The 16,712-nt window shown below is 43.3% G+C and overlaps 1 protein-coding gene across 1 annotated transcript; it reads left to right on the top strand.

The window, feature by feature from the left end:
• The first annotated feature begins 212 nt into the window (after positions 1-212).
• On the top strand, positions 213-15,280 carry LOC132782115 (ATP synthase mitochondrial F1 complex assembly factor 2). The gene is made up of 9 exons (XM_067461506.1): positions 213-381; positions 3,446-3,589; positions 6,355-6,399; positions 7,004-7,149; positions 9,246-9,343; positions 10,544-10,624; positions 11,101-11,213; positions 13,366-13,481; positions 14,428-15,280. The coding sequence occupies exons 2-9, from the start codon at positions 3,460-3,462 to the stop codon at positions 14,563-14,565; spliced, it is 867 nt and encodes a 288-aa protein (XP_067317607.1). The 5' UTR covers positions 213-381; positions 3,446-3,459; the 3' UTR covers positions 14,566-15,280.
• Positions 15,281-16,712: the final 1,432 nt, after the last annotated feature.

Here is a 16,712-nt window from a genome sequence, read left to right as displayed (position 1 = left end):
TAACGTAAAGGGACGCTCGGCTTCTCATTGGCTGCCGCTGGTATCGAGGGCGGGGCGTTTCTAACGTCTTGTTGCATGTAGTCGGTTGAGGTCTCTGATTGGCTAACTTCGGGCCACGTGCCAGGACGTTCCCGTCCTATTGGACGACGTGCGGGGGCGGGCGGTGACGTCACCGAGCGTCCCTCCCTCCCTTTTCCTCTGTCTCTGCCGCGTCGCCAGGCGACGGCGCCTCGGAGGGGACAAAACGCGTTTGTGACGCCTTATTGGCCAGCGTGCCCACTTTCAAGATGGCGGCGTACTAAGAAAGGGAGAAGGCAGCAATGAAATCCACTCTTAAACTTCCTCCACTTCTATATATTTTTCAATATATATAATAATCAGGTAAGAAAGGCTCTGAAGCTGCCTTTCAAAAATGTCCCAAGTCCTTGAAATATTTGAATGGTTGCTGTAAGTTTTCCAGGCTGTATGGCCATGTTCCAGAAGCATTCTCTCCTGACGTTTCGCCTGCATCTGTGGCAAGCATCCTCAGAAGTTGTGAGGTCTGTTGGAACTAGGAAAATGGGTTTATATATCTGTGGAATGACCAGGGTGGGGCAAAGGACTCTTGTCTGCTGGAGCTAGGTGTGAATGTCTCAACTGACCACCTTATTTATTTGTCGTGTCAGGGCAACCTGTCAATTGTATTACATTTCTAACAGAACAAAGCAAACAAACAGACAAAATACAAAATCTATCTATGGCAGGCATCCTCACAGGTTGTGAGGTCTGTTGGAAATTAGAAAAATGGGATTTATATATCTGTGGAAGATGCACAGTGGGAGAAAGAACTCTTGCCTGTTCTGGAACAGCTGTTCCAGGAGCTCCAGATTTATTTGCTGTGTTTAAATGTTTGTGTGCAAACCCATGCTTGGGATTTTGCAGCAGGCGGTTTCCTGTTATAATTTGCATTTATAGGGTAAGCCACCTGCCAGTTATAGTTAGGATCCCTGGTCCCGCCCCCTTTTTGCCTTTTGGAAGGAAGGGGCCTATTTTCAGTCACACAAGGAAGCCAGTCTATGGGACGCAGATCAGCTAATCCCGTAGGAAAGGCTTCATTCCTCAAAACCTTCCGGGGAAATAGAAATAGCCATCCGGGGATCATCCAAAGATGATCCGGGGTCCATCCAGCGACCATCCAGGGGTCATCCAGTGACCATCCAGTTCCTGGGAAACAGAAGGAAAAGGTTCCAAAGGCTCTGGCTGAGAGCTCACAGCCTCTCAGCCTCACAGCACCAGAGGGGAAAACAGCCCTGAAGTTTCCACAGGACATAACTGCAGAACCACAGAATTCCAGCTAAACATCTTCTAGCTTTGTCTGGTAGGTTACTCGGTTTCCAGACGCATTTGGGGATCGGCAGTATTACCCAGACCAGCGAGGCCTAGGTGATGGATGGCCTGGGAGGGATTATAAAGAGTTCTTTCTTATGAGGTAGTACAGTCAAACCAAGTTAGTGCCAGTCTCTTAAAGACTTGAATAGTAAAGCCGTGAAGTTTTGTTTGAATATTTGTTCCTTAATAAAGACTTTGTTGTACTTTTAAAGACTCTAAAGCCCATTACTTTTGGAAGTCTCTAACAATCTCTCTTCGGGCACCCTGGCTTCCCACTGGGTTTAAAGTGTGTGTTCTATAGAATAAAGACGTTTTGTTCGGACCCAGTGGCGACAGAATACTTGCCTATTTGAGATAGGTGTGAATGTTGCAATTGGTCACCTTGATTAGCATTTAATAGCCTTTTAGCTTCAAGGTCTGGCTGCTTCCTTCCCGTGAGAATCCTTTGTTGGGAGATGTGGACACATCTACATAGGGACCACCAAACGCAGCAGCATTGCCGAAACATGATTCAAGGAACATGAAAGGCACTGCAGACTACTTTGTTGGGAGGTGTTAGCTACAACCTACAAACTATGTACAGACCCACTAAGAAAATCCAACAAATGCAACGTCCAGCAAGGACAAAAGGGATCCTCTCACCTCTGCAGGAGTCTACCTTATAACAGGCAGCTGTGGACAAGGCTACATAAGGAACCCCACACGCAGCAGTCTTGCCCAGACACGAATCAAGGAACATGAAAGGCACTGCAGACTAATCCAACCTGAGAAGTCAGCCATAGCAGAGCACCTGATGAGCCAGCCTGGACACAGCATATTATTTGAGAACACAGAAATGCTGGACCACTCGTAACAACCACCATGTCAGACTACACAGAGAAGCCACTGAAATCCACAAGCATGTGGACAATTTCAACAGAAAGGGGGAAACCATGAAATTGAACAAAATCTGGCTACCAATATTTTTAAAAACTCTAAAATCAGGACAGTAAATAAAGAACAATTTTCAAAAACAGAGGAACTCCAGACAAGTAACAATCAGGGACAGCTAATCACCTCTCAACAAAGGCAGTAAGAGGTCAGCCTTGAAAACGTCTAGGCCATTAAATGCTAATCAAGGTGGCCAACTGAAACAATCACACCTACCTCCAACAGGCAAGAGTTCTTTCTTCTACCCTGAATATTCACAGATATATAAACCCCACTTTACTAGTTTCCAACAGACTTCACAACCTCTGAAGCTGCCTGCCATAGATGTGGGCAAAATGTCAGGAGAGAATGCTTCTGGAACATGGCCATACAGCCAAAAGACTTTCAGCTGCACGGTGATTCCAGCCATGAAAGCCTTCGACAATATATTTTAAAGGTGTTTAATTGATGTGATTTTAACTGGCTTTTTAAAAGATACTGTGTTTTAATGCTGATTTAGCGTGTATATTCTGCATTGTTTTTAGTGCTGTGAGAGGCTTTGGTTCTCAATCAAGATAAAAGCAGGGTAATACTACTAATAATAATAATTTACAATATAATATTAGTAATAAAATATTAACATATAATATAAATGATTAACATTATAGAATATTAATATTATCTATTGTGTCAAAAGCATTACATAAAGAACTAAATAAGTATAAAACCAATAAAGGAAAAGGATCACAAGTAGCTAAATAATTTTAGACCAAAAATGGGAAACAGCAACTGCATTGTCAGTTGCTTTAACAGTTCTCCCTCTGAGGCAGGGCATTGTGGATAAACATACAGATGCGGAGTTGTTTGATGTGCTCCTAGGATTCTTCTAGGTAGCACCATTTTGCCATGTTGTCTTTTGATTTGCCCATTTCACTTTTGACTCTGTTCAGGGACTTCCATGTTCCACCTTCTACACTTGGGCAGTGCAGGCATATATGCTGTGTGTCTAATATATATATTATATATTTGTCTTATCTCTCTATGTGTATGTATATAGATAGAAAGCTAGATGTTCTATTGTTTGTATTTGTTTGAGTGATTAACACACAGAACTTAATGAATGAGTTAGTAGAAGATCTGCCTCATTTAGTTGCTCTTTTGCCCTCAGCGCTCCATCTCAGGATGTGGTTGGGACGGTTCCAGTGCCAGTGGGTCCTGCAGCCCTGTGTGGTTCAGCGTCTGCGTGCTTTTGTCCTTCATTGCCCTGCACTTTCCTCAGGGGCTTCCAAGCGTTTCTATACCCCCCAAGCAGGTGAGTGGGGTGGCAAGCGGAAGCTACCTTTTGGCGCCCAGCAGCATTTATAGTTTTCAGATAGTTGAGGCAGGAATTTGGGCATCTGCCATTATCCATTTACTTTAAATCTGTAAGAAAAAGCTTGGAAATGATAGGGGTCAAAACCTCAGCTATTTATGTGCCAGGCATGGGCTATACTTGGCCCTTTCCATTGTGAATATCTGGAAAAGAGAATGGTTTCATTTCAAAGCTGGGATTTATTTTGGTCATGTCAGGAGTGACTTGAGAAACTGCAAGCCGCTTCTGGTGTGAGAGAATTGGTCGTCTGCAAGGATATTACCCAGAGTATGCCCAGATATTTTGATGTTTTACCATCCTTGTGAGAGGCTTCTCTCATGTCCCCGCATGAGGAGCTGGAGCTGATAGAGGGAGCTCATCCACGCTCTCACCAGATTCGAACCTGCAACCTGTCAGTCTTAGATTCTGCCGGCACAGGGGTTTAACCCGCTCCATAAAGCTGGGATAATAATCTGCTCCTCTCCACACTCGCATGTCATGGATTCCACTTTGTAGCCCCATTTCTGAAGGTTGGCTCTGCATCTCGTGGTACCAGAGCGCAGTTTGTTCAGCGCCTTCCAAGTCGCCCAGTTTTCTGTGTGCCCAGGGGGGAGTCTCTCATTTGGTATCAGCCATTGGTTGAGGTTCTGAGTTTGAGCCTGCCACTTTTGGACTCTCGCTTGCTGAGATGTTCCAGCAAGTATCTCTGTAGATCTTAGAAAACTATTTCTTGATTTAAGTCGTTGACGTGCTGGCTGATACCCAAACAAGTGATGAGCTGAAGATTTCTCTGCCTTGGTCCTTCCACTGTTGGTTGCTACTTTCTGGCGGATGTCAGGGTGGTGCAATACCGGCTTAACAGTATAATTTCTCCCGTGGTGTAGGGCGCAGACACCCCGTGATAATGCGGTATGTCTCATTAAGAGCCACATCTACTGTTTTATCATGGTGAGATTGCCAATGATACTAATGAACAACCAGCAAAGCCATATATAAGATGGAAAACAAGCCTATACTTATCTATAATTGTTAAAGCTGTTTTCAAAGGAATAACAAGAAAAGCCATCACCTTCATCCTTTATCGGTGGGTTTCTCAGAGGATTCTGGTTATAAACTAACAGAGACAAGATACAGGAGAAAACAGAATCCATTTTAGCCAAGCATCTTGTTTCGCTGTTTAATTAACATTTGGACTGATTCAGCTTGCGTTTTTGTTTGCTAGTTTCCCATTTTAGAAACACCACCACCACTAGCCTCATAAAACATGCTGTGAGCCCATAATGGATGCTCTGCTTGATCAAACCAAATGTTTATTAAACAGAGAAAGATTCTATTTTATCAAACATCTTGTCTCCCTTCTAGTCGTTAAGCAGACACCTCTGATAAATGAAAAAGTATAAAGGCAACGTCTCCTCTTGTTGATCCTTAGCAGAACTGAGACTCAACTTGCTCCTTTTAGCCTTTCACAATTATAGATAAGTCTGGGCTCATTTTCCATAAATATCTGTCTGATTTGTTTCCGGCTCTTCCTTTGAGAGAATAGTAAACTTGGAGAGCAGATTATTAGCCATGCTTTGAAATACAAACATTCCCTTTTTTGGCACCAGGGGGAGCCCCTTTTAAGGCTAGTCCTTGGCCTCTGTTGGCTAGTGCATTGTGGGAAATGTAGTTCACTATGAAAGAGGGTCTGCAAAACCTTTAATCTGCTTGGCCTTTAGGTAGAAAGTCACTAGAAGTCAAAAATGTATTAAAAGAGCACATCCTTGGTTTCCTCTATTCTAACATTCTACTATATGTTAAATACATTGATTGCTACCAGCATTTTATTTATTTATTTATTTATTTATTTGCGACATTTATATGCTGCCCTTCTCACCCCGAAGGGGACTCAGAGCAGCTTACAAGGTATATATTACATACAATATATTATATTATTAGCATAGTACAATATCAGCATTAAACATTGCTGTACTGCACCATACCACTATATCGTAATATTATTAGTAATATTACATGTAATATAAATATATAATTATAATATCATATTATTATTATATTGCATTGCATTACAATATTATAAATATTATAGGTATCTATATAAATAAAAATGTAATGTTCGTTTGTGGGATTAACAGAACTCAAAAACCACTGGATGAATTGACACCAAATTTGGACACTATACCCCTAACAGACAAATGTTAGGGGTATACACAGACACACACACACACAAAACCCCCCAGCGGAACTGACTTAAAACCCCCAAAATACACAATATATACACATACACTCATACATATATACTTGCACACATTCATACACACACACACACACACATATATATATATGCACAAACACACATAAATATACACACACATACATATACACATTCACACATACATATATACATATACACATGCACACATATACACACACACATTCATATATACATACATACACACATATACACACAAATATGCATATAGACAAGCACACAAACACACATATACACAAATATATAAATACACAAAACACATATACACAGACTGGGCCACAGCAACACGTTGCAGAGGACGGTTAGTATACAATATATATGCTATAATCCAATAATTTCCCCATAGAAAATGGGAATAATAAAAAGATAGAGATTCTTGATTTAGAAATGCATGCATTAGTCTATATTAGTTGTCTATTTTATGTATTTCTTAATATGCTTTTCTCTGTTGCAGAGAGGAAGCGCTTTTACCAGGATGTTACCATCAGCCAAGGTGAAGGTCAGTGAGCACTCGTTGGGTGCACTTCTGAAATTTGATTCTATTTCTTCCCTGAGCAAAGTCATTTAGAAGTGGTAATTTACAGTGCATCTAGCAGAAAGTTTGAAATTCAGCAATTCATGGGAGAGAAATCTATTCTGGGGAGATTTTTTGTGATGCCCAACTGTGTTGCGAGTTCAGTGTGAACTAGCTAACCGTTAAGAAATCACATTTTAGGGTTCTGGAATGGCAGAATGTATATAAGGGTATGCAACCTCCACAATTCTATAATTAAACAGTAGTTAAAAATTAGGTACAGTCAGCCACAGATTCAACTGTTCAATGCTTGAAAATATCACTCACACAGACACCCCACAAATTCCAAAAGCAAGTATTTTTACCTCTCATATGACGAGACTAGAGCATCAACAGAATTTGGATTTCTGGACACTTTCAGTTCTGGTTTACACATTTTGGCAGTCTCTGTGGCTCTCAGAGAGTCCAAATGGCATGACGTTGGCAAGCGGATCTTCCAGAGCTACTCATTCCAGCTATATAGATCATTAATGGATGAGTCTGCACTGTCATACAGGGTTCAGGTTTAATAGAAGTTTAATTTCTCCAGGAGGCTTTGAAATCAGTCTGGATCACCGGAAGCTGAAAACCCCACAGGCCAAGCTTTTCACTGTCCCCAGCGAGACCTTGGCTCTAGCTGTGGCCACTGAATGGGACTCTCAGCGAGACACCATCAAGCCCTACACCATGCACCTGGTGAGTGACAGACTGCCATAATAATAATAATGTAAACGTCAAAGGCTTTCATGGCTGGAATCACTGGGTTGTTGTAGGTTTTTCCAGTCTATATGGCCATGTTCTAGAGGCATTCTCTCCTGACGTTTCACCTGCATCTATGGCAAGCATTCTCAGAGGTTGTGAGGTCTGTTGGAAGTAGGAAAATGGGTGTATATATCTGTGGAATGACCAGGGTGGGACAAAGGACTCTTGTCTGCTGGAGCTAGGTGTGAATGTTTCAACTGACCACCTTGATTAGCATTTAATGACTTGGAAGTGCCTGGGGGGAATCTTTTGTTGAGAGTGATTTGATGTGCCTGGTTGTTTCCTCTCTGTTGTTTTGCTGTTGTAATTTTAGAGTTTCTTAATACTGGTAGCCAGATTTTGTTCATTTTCATGGTTTCTTCCTTTCTGTTGAAATTGTCCACATGCTTGTGGATTTCAATGGCTTCTCTGTGTAGTCTGACATGCCTCTAGAACATGGCCATATAGCCTGGAAAAACCTACAACAACCCAATAATGTAATCAAGAATAATGTCATATAATAATAATAATGCCATCAATAATAATACCAGGCTATCGAATACTAATCAAAGTGGCCAGTTAAAACATTCACACCTCGCTCTAATAGACAAAAGTTCTTTTTCCCACTCTGGACATTTCACAGATATATAAACCTCACTTGCCTAGTTTCCTACAGACCTCACAACCTCTGAAGGTGCCTGCCATAGATGTGGGCGAAACGTCAGGAGAGAATGCTTCTAAACATGGCCATACAGCCCGGAAAACCAACAACAACCTAGTGATTCCAGCCATGAAAGCCTTTGACAATACAATAATGTGATGATCTAATACAACAGGCAGCATAGTGATCCTGTTTGCTGTGTACCAATCTTGTTGTGTATCAAATAATAATAATAATAATAATTTGCCGATACATCACACAGTCCAAGACACTTGGGAAGTGTCTGACGTGTGATCCAATACAGCAGCCAGCAGAGTGATATTGTCTGCTGTGGACTCATCCTGTTGTGTTTCAAATAATAATAATAATAATAATAATATTTATTATTAGTATTATTGGTATTATTAGTATTATTTGCCGATACATCACACACTTAATAATAATAATAATAATATACATTTATTACCCTCCTCTCCTTGCGGCTCGAGGCAGGGATGAAGGGTTGTAGTTTTGGATAGGATGATTGTATTAAATACAGCAGGATATGTTAAAACAACCTTTTCAACTGCTTGCCTTGGAGGAACTGTCAAATGTTAAAATAAATGTCTGCAGAAAAATTATCATATAGGCGAACATAGCCCAAAACTAACCGGCAGAAGGAAGATACACTGGTTTGCTTTAGTTAGTTTCTGGTTTGCTTCTCAGGCCCCATTTACACTGCCATATAATGCAGTTTGAACTGTATTATGATAGTCAGTGTAGACTCATATTGAACTGCAATTTTTGAGTCTGCGGAGCTCCCGGTGGTGCAGCAGGTTAAACCACAGAGCAGGGGGACAGAGTTATCCATAGCCGGGTAGAGACGTATCCCGTGCCGCTCGTGAGCAAAAAGAGAAATAAGCAGTAAAATGAGCCAATAAAGAAAATTGGATTTATCTTTTTTTGGACTGGGAAGAAGGGGGAAGCAGTGGAGGGCCTAATGAGCAGAAATAAATCTTCAAAAGGTAAAAGATAAGCTTTGATCTATGAATGCCAACGGAGGGCTGATAGCGAAAGTGGATAAGTGCCAACCTAGCAGTTTGAAAACATGCAAACGTGAGTAGATCAATAGGTACTGATTTGGTGGGAAGGTAAGGGCGCTCCATGCAGTCATGCTGGCCACATGACCTTTGAGGTGTCTACGGACAATGCCGGCTCTTTGGCTTAGAAATGGAGATGAGCACCACCCCCCAGGATCAGACACAACTAGACTTAATGCACTGCCATATAATCCAAACAATGCAGTTAATCTGCATTCTGAAACTGCATTATATAGCAGTGTAGAAGGGGCCTTAGTTCTCATACCCATTTAGTGGATTTGAGTTTCTGTAACTGCTTCCCTGCCTTCCAGACTACTTTGTGCAACACGGCTTTGGACAACCCATCACAACGAACCAAGGACCAAATTATCGGGGCAGCTCTGAAGTTCTTAGAGACAGATACCATCTGGTAGGACTGGATTTGGGATTCTGGAATGGGTTGGCAAGTGGTCATGGTGGTTGAAAGATTCTGGGAACTGTATTCCCCTAAAAACAATGTTTATAAGCTCTGATTTATTAAAAAATATTACTATTACTGATACTATTATTATTATTATTATTACTATTATCTGGAGTCATCAGGATCCCCCAGTGGCATAATGGGTTAAACCCTTGTGCTGGCAGGACAGGTCACCGGTACAAATTTGGGTTGAGCTCCCTCTGTCAGCTCCAGCTCCCCATGCGGAGACATGAGAGAAGCCTCCCACAAGTTTGGGAAACATCAAACATCTAGGCATCCCCTGGGCAATGTCCTTGCAGATTTATTTATTTATTTATTTACTTACTTTATTTGTATACCGCACTATCTCAGCCCGTAGGCGACTCAGTGCGGTTTACAACAGGACAATATACAAAGTGCATAGCATTAGCATTAACATTTACACAGTCACTAAAGCAGTTAAAACAATACAACAATACATCAGTAAATCAACATAACATCAATATATCCAAGTAACTAAGCCATCACGTCTCATCAGGAAAGTCATAATCCGATCTCCTCGTCCATTATTCCAGTTCCAAACTCAGTCAATTGATTGCACTGCTTAATTGAACGCCAATTCAATGATGGCCAATTCTCTCACACCAGAAGCGACTGGCAGTTTCTCAAGCCGCTCCTGGCATGGGGGGAAAAAATCTGGAGCCAGCATAGTGTAGTAGATTGAAGCATTAGACTAGTACTCTTGAGGGGAAAAAAGGATTCATATTCCCATTCAGTATAGAAACACTGGGGTAACAAGCCACACTCTCTCAGCCTCAGAGGAAAGCAAAGCTTCTCTGAACAACTTGCCAAGAATATCCCATAATTGATTTGCCTTAATTGCCATAAGTCAGAAGCGACTTGAAGGCATATAACAAAAGGCCTGTTTCTAAACATTCTTCAAAAAGCAAACCAATGTTTCTGCAATTTAGAATGTATAATATTAGAGCAGAATGGTTTTGTGGTCAAAATTAGATTTATAAATAAATAAATAAATAAAACTAGATTTACAGTTTGCACTGGGAGATGTGGAAGGAGTTTTGTAGGCCATGTGGGTGAGAATTTAATTCTGAGTAATAGTGATTTTTCATTAATTAACTAAATTTTTTGCTTTCTTTTGGGAAATGCTAGCTACCGAGTGGAAGAGCCCCCTGCCTTGGTGGAATTGCAGAAGAACGAGTGGGATCCTGTCATTGAGTGGGCTGAGAAAAGGTAAGTACAAAGAAGGACTGAGGCTGGATCCACACTGCAGAATGAATGCAGTTTGACACCATTTGAATGCCATGGTTCCGAGTGAAGTATCTCTGCCATTCTTCAGATATGGCTAAACTCATACAAGCCCCGGTGGCACAGTGGGTTAAGCGCTGAGCTGCTGAACTTGCTGACCAAAAGGTTGCAGGTTCGAATCTGGGGAGCGACGTGAGCTCCCGCTGTTAGCCCCAGCTTCTGCCAACCTAGCAGTTCGAAAACGTGAATGTGAGTTGATCAATAGGTACCACTTGTGCAGGAAGCTAAGGGTGCTCCATGCAGTCATGCCGGCCACATGACCTTGGAGGTGTCTACGGACAAGGCCGGCTCTTCGGCTTAGAAATGGAGATGAGCATCAACACCCAGAGTCGAACATGATTGGACTTAATGTCAGGGGAAAAACCTTTACCTTTAACAGCTAAACTCTGCTTTAACTTCAGGTACAATGTCACAATTGGCTCCTCAACCAGCATCATGGGGCCCAGCATCCCCCAGAGCACCAAGGACGTCTTCATTAGCCACCTGGCATCATATAACACCTGGGCTCTTCAAGGTAAAGAGAAGTCTCTTTCGGTCGCCAGTGTATCTCAGTCTATGTACACTTCTGAGGCAGGATGTTTTCCAGTCACCAGTCCTGTCAGCCTTTCACATTTGCAGGTTTAACTTTTGCAGATTTAATTTATATTAGCTTAGATACCTGGCAATGCTTGTGTTTTAGGTATTTTGTAGTGCTGTTTATCAGGAAAATAGTCACTGTTTGTTTTTGATTTTTACGAATGGTCTCATTAGAGCAGTGGTTCTCAACCTTCCTAATGCCGTGACGCCTTAATACAGTTCCTTATGTTGTGATGATCCCCAACCATAACATTATTTTTATTGCTACTTCATAACTATAATTTTGCTCCTGTTATGAATTATCTTGTAAATATCCGATATGCAGGATGTATTTTCATTCATTTGGCATGAATACTTGATACACCCAAATTTGGATACTGGTGGGGTTGAGGGGAGGATTGATTTTGTCATTTGGGAGTTGTAGTTGCTGGGATTTATAGTTCACCTACAATATCAAAGAGCATTCTGAACTTCACCAATGATGGAATTGAACCAAACTTGGGCCACAGAGTTCCCATGACCAACAGAAAATACTAGAAGGGTTTGGTGGGCATTGACCTTGAGTTTTGGAGTTGTAGTTGACCTACATCCAGAGAGCACTGATGTATCTGGACCAAACTTGGCATGAATACTCAATATGCCTAAATGTGGACACTGGTGCGATTTGGGGAGGATAGAAATTGACATTTGGGAGTTGTAGTGGCTGGGATTTATAGTTCACCTATAATCAAAGAGCATTCTGAACTCCACCAATGATAGAATTGGGCCAAACTTCCCACACGGAACCCCCATGACCAACAGAAAATACAGTGTTTTCTGACTGTCTTTGGCGACCCCTCTGACACCCCCTCACGACCCCCCCCCCCCCCAGGGTCCTGACCCCCAGGTTGAGAAACACTGCATTAGAGGATGTAGGTGAATTTCCATTCCCATCACCCTGTATCATGGTCCCCAAACTGTACCAGTGGTTAAAGCTCCTTTTCTGTATGTTTGTTTGCTTTTAAATTGCCTTACCTCAGAGAAAGGAGTTTCCCCCCTCCCTCCCTCCCTTCCTTCTTTCCTTCCTTCCTTCCTAAACGGTTCGGGCCCTGTCTATCTCCGCGATCACATCTCCTTCTATGAACCGGCGCGAGCTCTAAGATCTTCCGGGGAGACCCTCCTCTTGGTCCCACGACTGTCTCAAGCGCGATTGGTGGGGACGAGAGAGAGGGCCTTCTCAGTGTTGACTCCCCGTCTCTGGAACGCCCTTCCAAAGGAAATAAGACAGGCCTCATCCCTCCCCTCCTTTCGTAAGAGCTTGAAGACCTACTGGTTTCAACAAGCCTTTGAAAATGACCAGTTCTAACTGAGCCCCACACATTGTCTAATATGGCCTTATTCTTCCTACCAGTTACCCAGATTCTTTCCTCTAATCGGCCCTGGAATAGACCTAATATTATTGTTGCCTACCATATCATTGCACTTAATTCCCCCTAGAATTTTTGGGCTTGCACAAATCTTGGGCCGGCCTTTTAAAATTTTAATTGCCTTGAACAGGCAGGATTATTTTTAATATATGTGTGTTATGGCGACAATTTTTACGTTTATATTTTGTTTGTTATCTTATGGTTATGTTGTTTTTACTCTGTATGTTTTGTGATATTATTTGGGAACCGCTCTGAGTCCCCTCGGGGAGATGGAGCAGTATACAAATAAAGTTTTATTTTTAATATTATTATTCTTTCTCTGAAGGCAAGGTAGTTTCCAAAATCTGAAATTGAGATTTTTGGAGGAAGGAGGGAAGAGCGAAGTTCCAGAGAGCTCAATTTCAGGTTTGGTAAACTGTCTTAAAGCCTCAGAGGAAGGAGAAAGGAGAGAAGAATGGAGCTCCAGAGACCTCCATTTTACAGTTTTTCAACTGCCTTGCCTTCAGAGAAGTAAGGGAGGGAGAATCCCTCCAAACGGCTCTGTGACTATTATGTGAGGAACAAAAAACCCTATTTTTGCCACCACCAAAAATGGAGTTTTGACTATTACACTGCAGCAAATATCATGAAATGAATTACGGTATCTTTTCTTCCTTCGCAAATTGTCTCCCCCAATTCCACCAGGCATCGAGTACATGATCACTCAGCTAAAGTCCCTTATTCTCTCCATGGGCCTCTTGGACAAACACTTGACAGTGGAGCATGCGGTCCTGCTGTCTCGCCTGGAAGAAGAATACCAGGTAAGACTTGGAGGCCGCACAGAGTTATGTCCTTTAGAGCAAACGATGAAAACGATTCTGCCAGTTAAGGATAATTGTCAGGAAGTAAAGTTTGAAACCGGTATGGGAATCAGATCTGGGACTTAGGCCCCTTCTACACTGCCATATAATCCAGATTATCAAATCAACTTAACAGCAAAGGTAAACAAGGACACCTTCCCAGACTCTGGACCAAAGATTTGTCAGAAATATAAAAAAATAATTAGGTATTTTTAATTAAAAATGTGAGTCAAGCACTGAAAGGGTTAAATGGATGCAATGGCTCAGCAAAAGTTGCAGTTCAGTATAAGTAGGTGTGCCTGTAGTTTAGTACACCTCAGTGTTAGTTGCCCTCTGGAACGAAGGCCTCAGTCTGAGAGAGTCCTCAGTATGAGATAAGCCTCAGTGAGAGAGGCCTTAGTGTGTTAGTCAGCCTCACTGTTAGTTGGCCTCAGTATGAGTAGAAGTTTCAGTGAGAAGTTTGGGAGTTCAGTATGGGAGAAGTTTCAGTGAGAGAAGCCCCAGGTTGAAGATCTTGTGTGTGAAGCTCCAGAGTGAAAGCTGCTGTGTGTAAAAAGTTCCTGTGTAAGTTCAGTGTGAGAGGAAGCTCTGTGAGAGTGAAACTGTTTATCTGCATGAGCAAGAAGCCCAGCGTGGAAGCAAAGAAGGAAGTATAAAGGACTTTATTTGTGTTACCTTGTTCTTGTAATCGTGTCACCACATTATTTTGCTATAAAGAAAAGCCTTCTAAGGAAGATATAACATTGATCTGTGTGGTTTTTTTGTTTGTTTTATCACTTTGGGCTACTGGTGCTGGGACACGCTGCTGCTAATAAGTTACTCTGCTATATGTTTATGAGGAGGGTCTTCATAAACATGAAGCACTCACCCAACAAGATTGACCCTCTCTTTGGCACTCTCTTGCCAGATCCAGCGCTGGGGGAACGTGGAGTGGGCCCACGACTACGACCTGCATGAGATGCGTTCCCGTACAGCTGCGGCCACCCTCTTTGTCCACCTTTGCACAGAGAGCACCACCGTCAAGCACAAGCTGCTCCAGGACTGAGGCTCTGGGCGGTTGGATTGAAGAAGATCCAAATGGCGAACACACAAGGAAGGACATTCCCATCCTTCTGGGTCTGTCTCAGGGCTGGTGGCCTTTTTGGGCTGACCAGGAGAAGTTACAAGAAATGCCTGAGTTGTGAGGGAGAGCACTGCCCACACAGTCTGTATGGATTTTCACAACAGAATGGGGATTGTGGTAGAGATCCTTTTGGAGATTTCTACACTGGTGTAATAGTGCACCTTACAATGCCCTGATGTTTTGTATCTCCCTTATTATGGGATGCTGCTCAGGGACACCTCTGCCACTGGTTGGACATTGCCAACAAAGGGCCCTTTTCTTCTGCCCTTACCTTCTCTTTCCATGCCCAGACCTCCATATAAGGACAATGATAGAACTTGATGTTCTACTAGCTACAAAGAGGAATGTGGCGTTTTCTCCTGTCTCCGCTGAAACTGGGCTTTCTATCCCCAGAGCAGAGCAAATGTCGCCCTCCAAGACGTGGCTCCCAATGGTCCTTACCAAGGTTGAGAAGACATGCAACCCAAAACGTGGACTGTACTTTGCCCGTTCTGTCCCTCCAGGTTTTTCTGCCCCTCTCCTTCACCTCCTTTCCTCTGGGGCAGCAAAGGACAAAGCTATCCCCTCCTATTTGTGCTGTATCTTTTTATGCTGCATCAGACAGCTGTGCTATTAAAGGAGCCGCCAAACAAACAAACTTCGCACTGCTTCCAAGCCTATTGCCTGGTGTTCTGGGGCCAAGAGTGTGCGTCCAAATAGGTTACCGAGATGGAGCCATAAATCGAATACCAATTTTCAGTGATCCAGCCCACGTATGGGCAAACCCGGGCCTGGGGACTGAATGCAGCCCCTTGGGCTCTTTTCTCAGGCCCTCCTCTCTCATCATCCTATTCTTCCTTCTCTCCCTTTTTCTCCTTCCATCCTTTCCTTCCACCCTTTCATCCTTCCTTCCCTCTTTCTTCCCTGCTTTTCCTTCCTTCCCTCCTTCTCTTATTCCCTCCCCCCTCCCTTTTGTCTTTCAGTCCTTCCCTCCCACCCTCTTCCTCCCTCCCTCCCTCTTCCTTCCTCTCTCCATTCTGTTCCACCCTTTCATCTTTCTTTCCTTCTCTGTTTCCTTCCTCCTTCCTTCTCTCCCTTTTTGTCTTTCCATCCTTTCCTCTTCCCTCCCTTCCCTCTTTCTCCCTCTCTCCATTCCTTTCCACCCTTTTGTCCGTCCTTCCTTCTCTCCTATCTCCCTCCTTCCCTTCCTTCCTTCCTTCCCTCCCCTCCCCTCCCTTCCCTTCCACCCTTTCGTCCCTTCTTTCTTCCCTCTTTCCCGCATCTTTCCACCTCTCCCTTCTTCGTTCCCTTTTGTCCTTCCTTCCTTCCCTCTTTCCTCCCTCCCTCTCTCCATTCCCTTCCACCCTTTTGTCCATCCTTCCTTCTCTTCTATCTCCCTCCTTCCCTCCCTCCCTCCCCTCCCCTCCCTTCCCCTCCCTTCCACCCTTTCGTCCCTTCTTTCTTCCCTCTTTCCCGCATCTTTCCCCCTCTCCCTTCTTCGTTCCCTTTTGTCCTTCCTTCCTTCCCTCTTTCCTCCCTCCCTCTTTCTCCCTCTCTCCATTCCCTTCCACCCTTTCGCCCGTCCTTCCTTCTATCTTCCTCCTTCCCTTCCTTCCTTCCTTCCTCCCCTCCCCTCCCTTCCCTTCCACCCTTCGTCCCTTCTTTCTTCCCTCTTTCCCGCATCTTTCCCCCTCTCCCTTCTTCGTTCCCTTTTGTCCTTCCTTCCTTCCCTCTTTCCTCCCTCCCTCTTTCTCCCTCTCTCCATTCCCTTCCACCCTTTTGTCCATCCTTCCTTCTCTCCTATCTCCCTCCCTTCCTTCCTTCCTTCCTTCCTTCCACACTTTTATCATTTCTTTCTTCCCTCTTTCCTCCATCCTTCCTCCTCTCCCTCTTTCTCCTTCCTTCCTTCCTTCCTTCCTTCCTTCCTTCCTTCCTTCCTTCCTTCCTTCCCTTTTGTCTTTCCTTCCTTCTCTCTTTCCTTCCTCCCTCTTTCTCCCTCCCTCCATTCCCTTCCACCCTTCCTTCCATTCCTTTCTTCTTCCCACTTTCCTTCCTTCTCTTCTTCCCACTTTCCTTCCTCCTAGGGAATG

This window comes from Anolis sagrei, chromosome Y (assembly GCF_037176765.1).
Source record: "Anolis sagrei isolate rAnoSag1 chromosome Y, rAnoSag1.mat, whole genome shotgun sequence".
Classification (NCBI taxonomy): domain Eukaryota; kingdom Metazoa; phylum Chordata; class Lepidosauria; order Squamata; family Dactyloidae; genus Anolis; species Anolis sagrei.
This window is presented reverse-complemented; position numbering and strand designations above follow the sequence as displayed.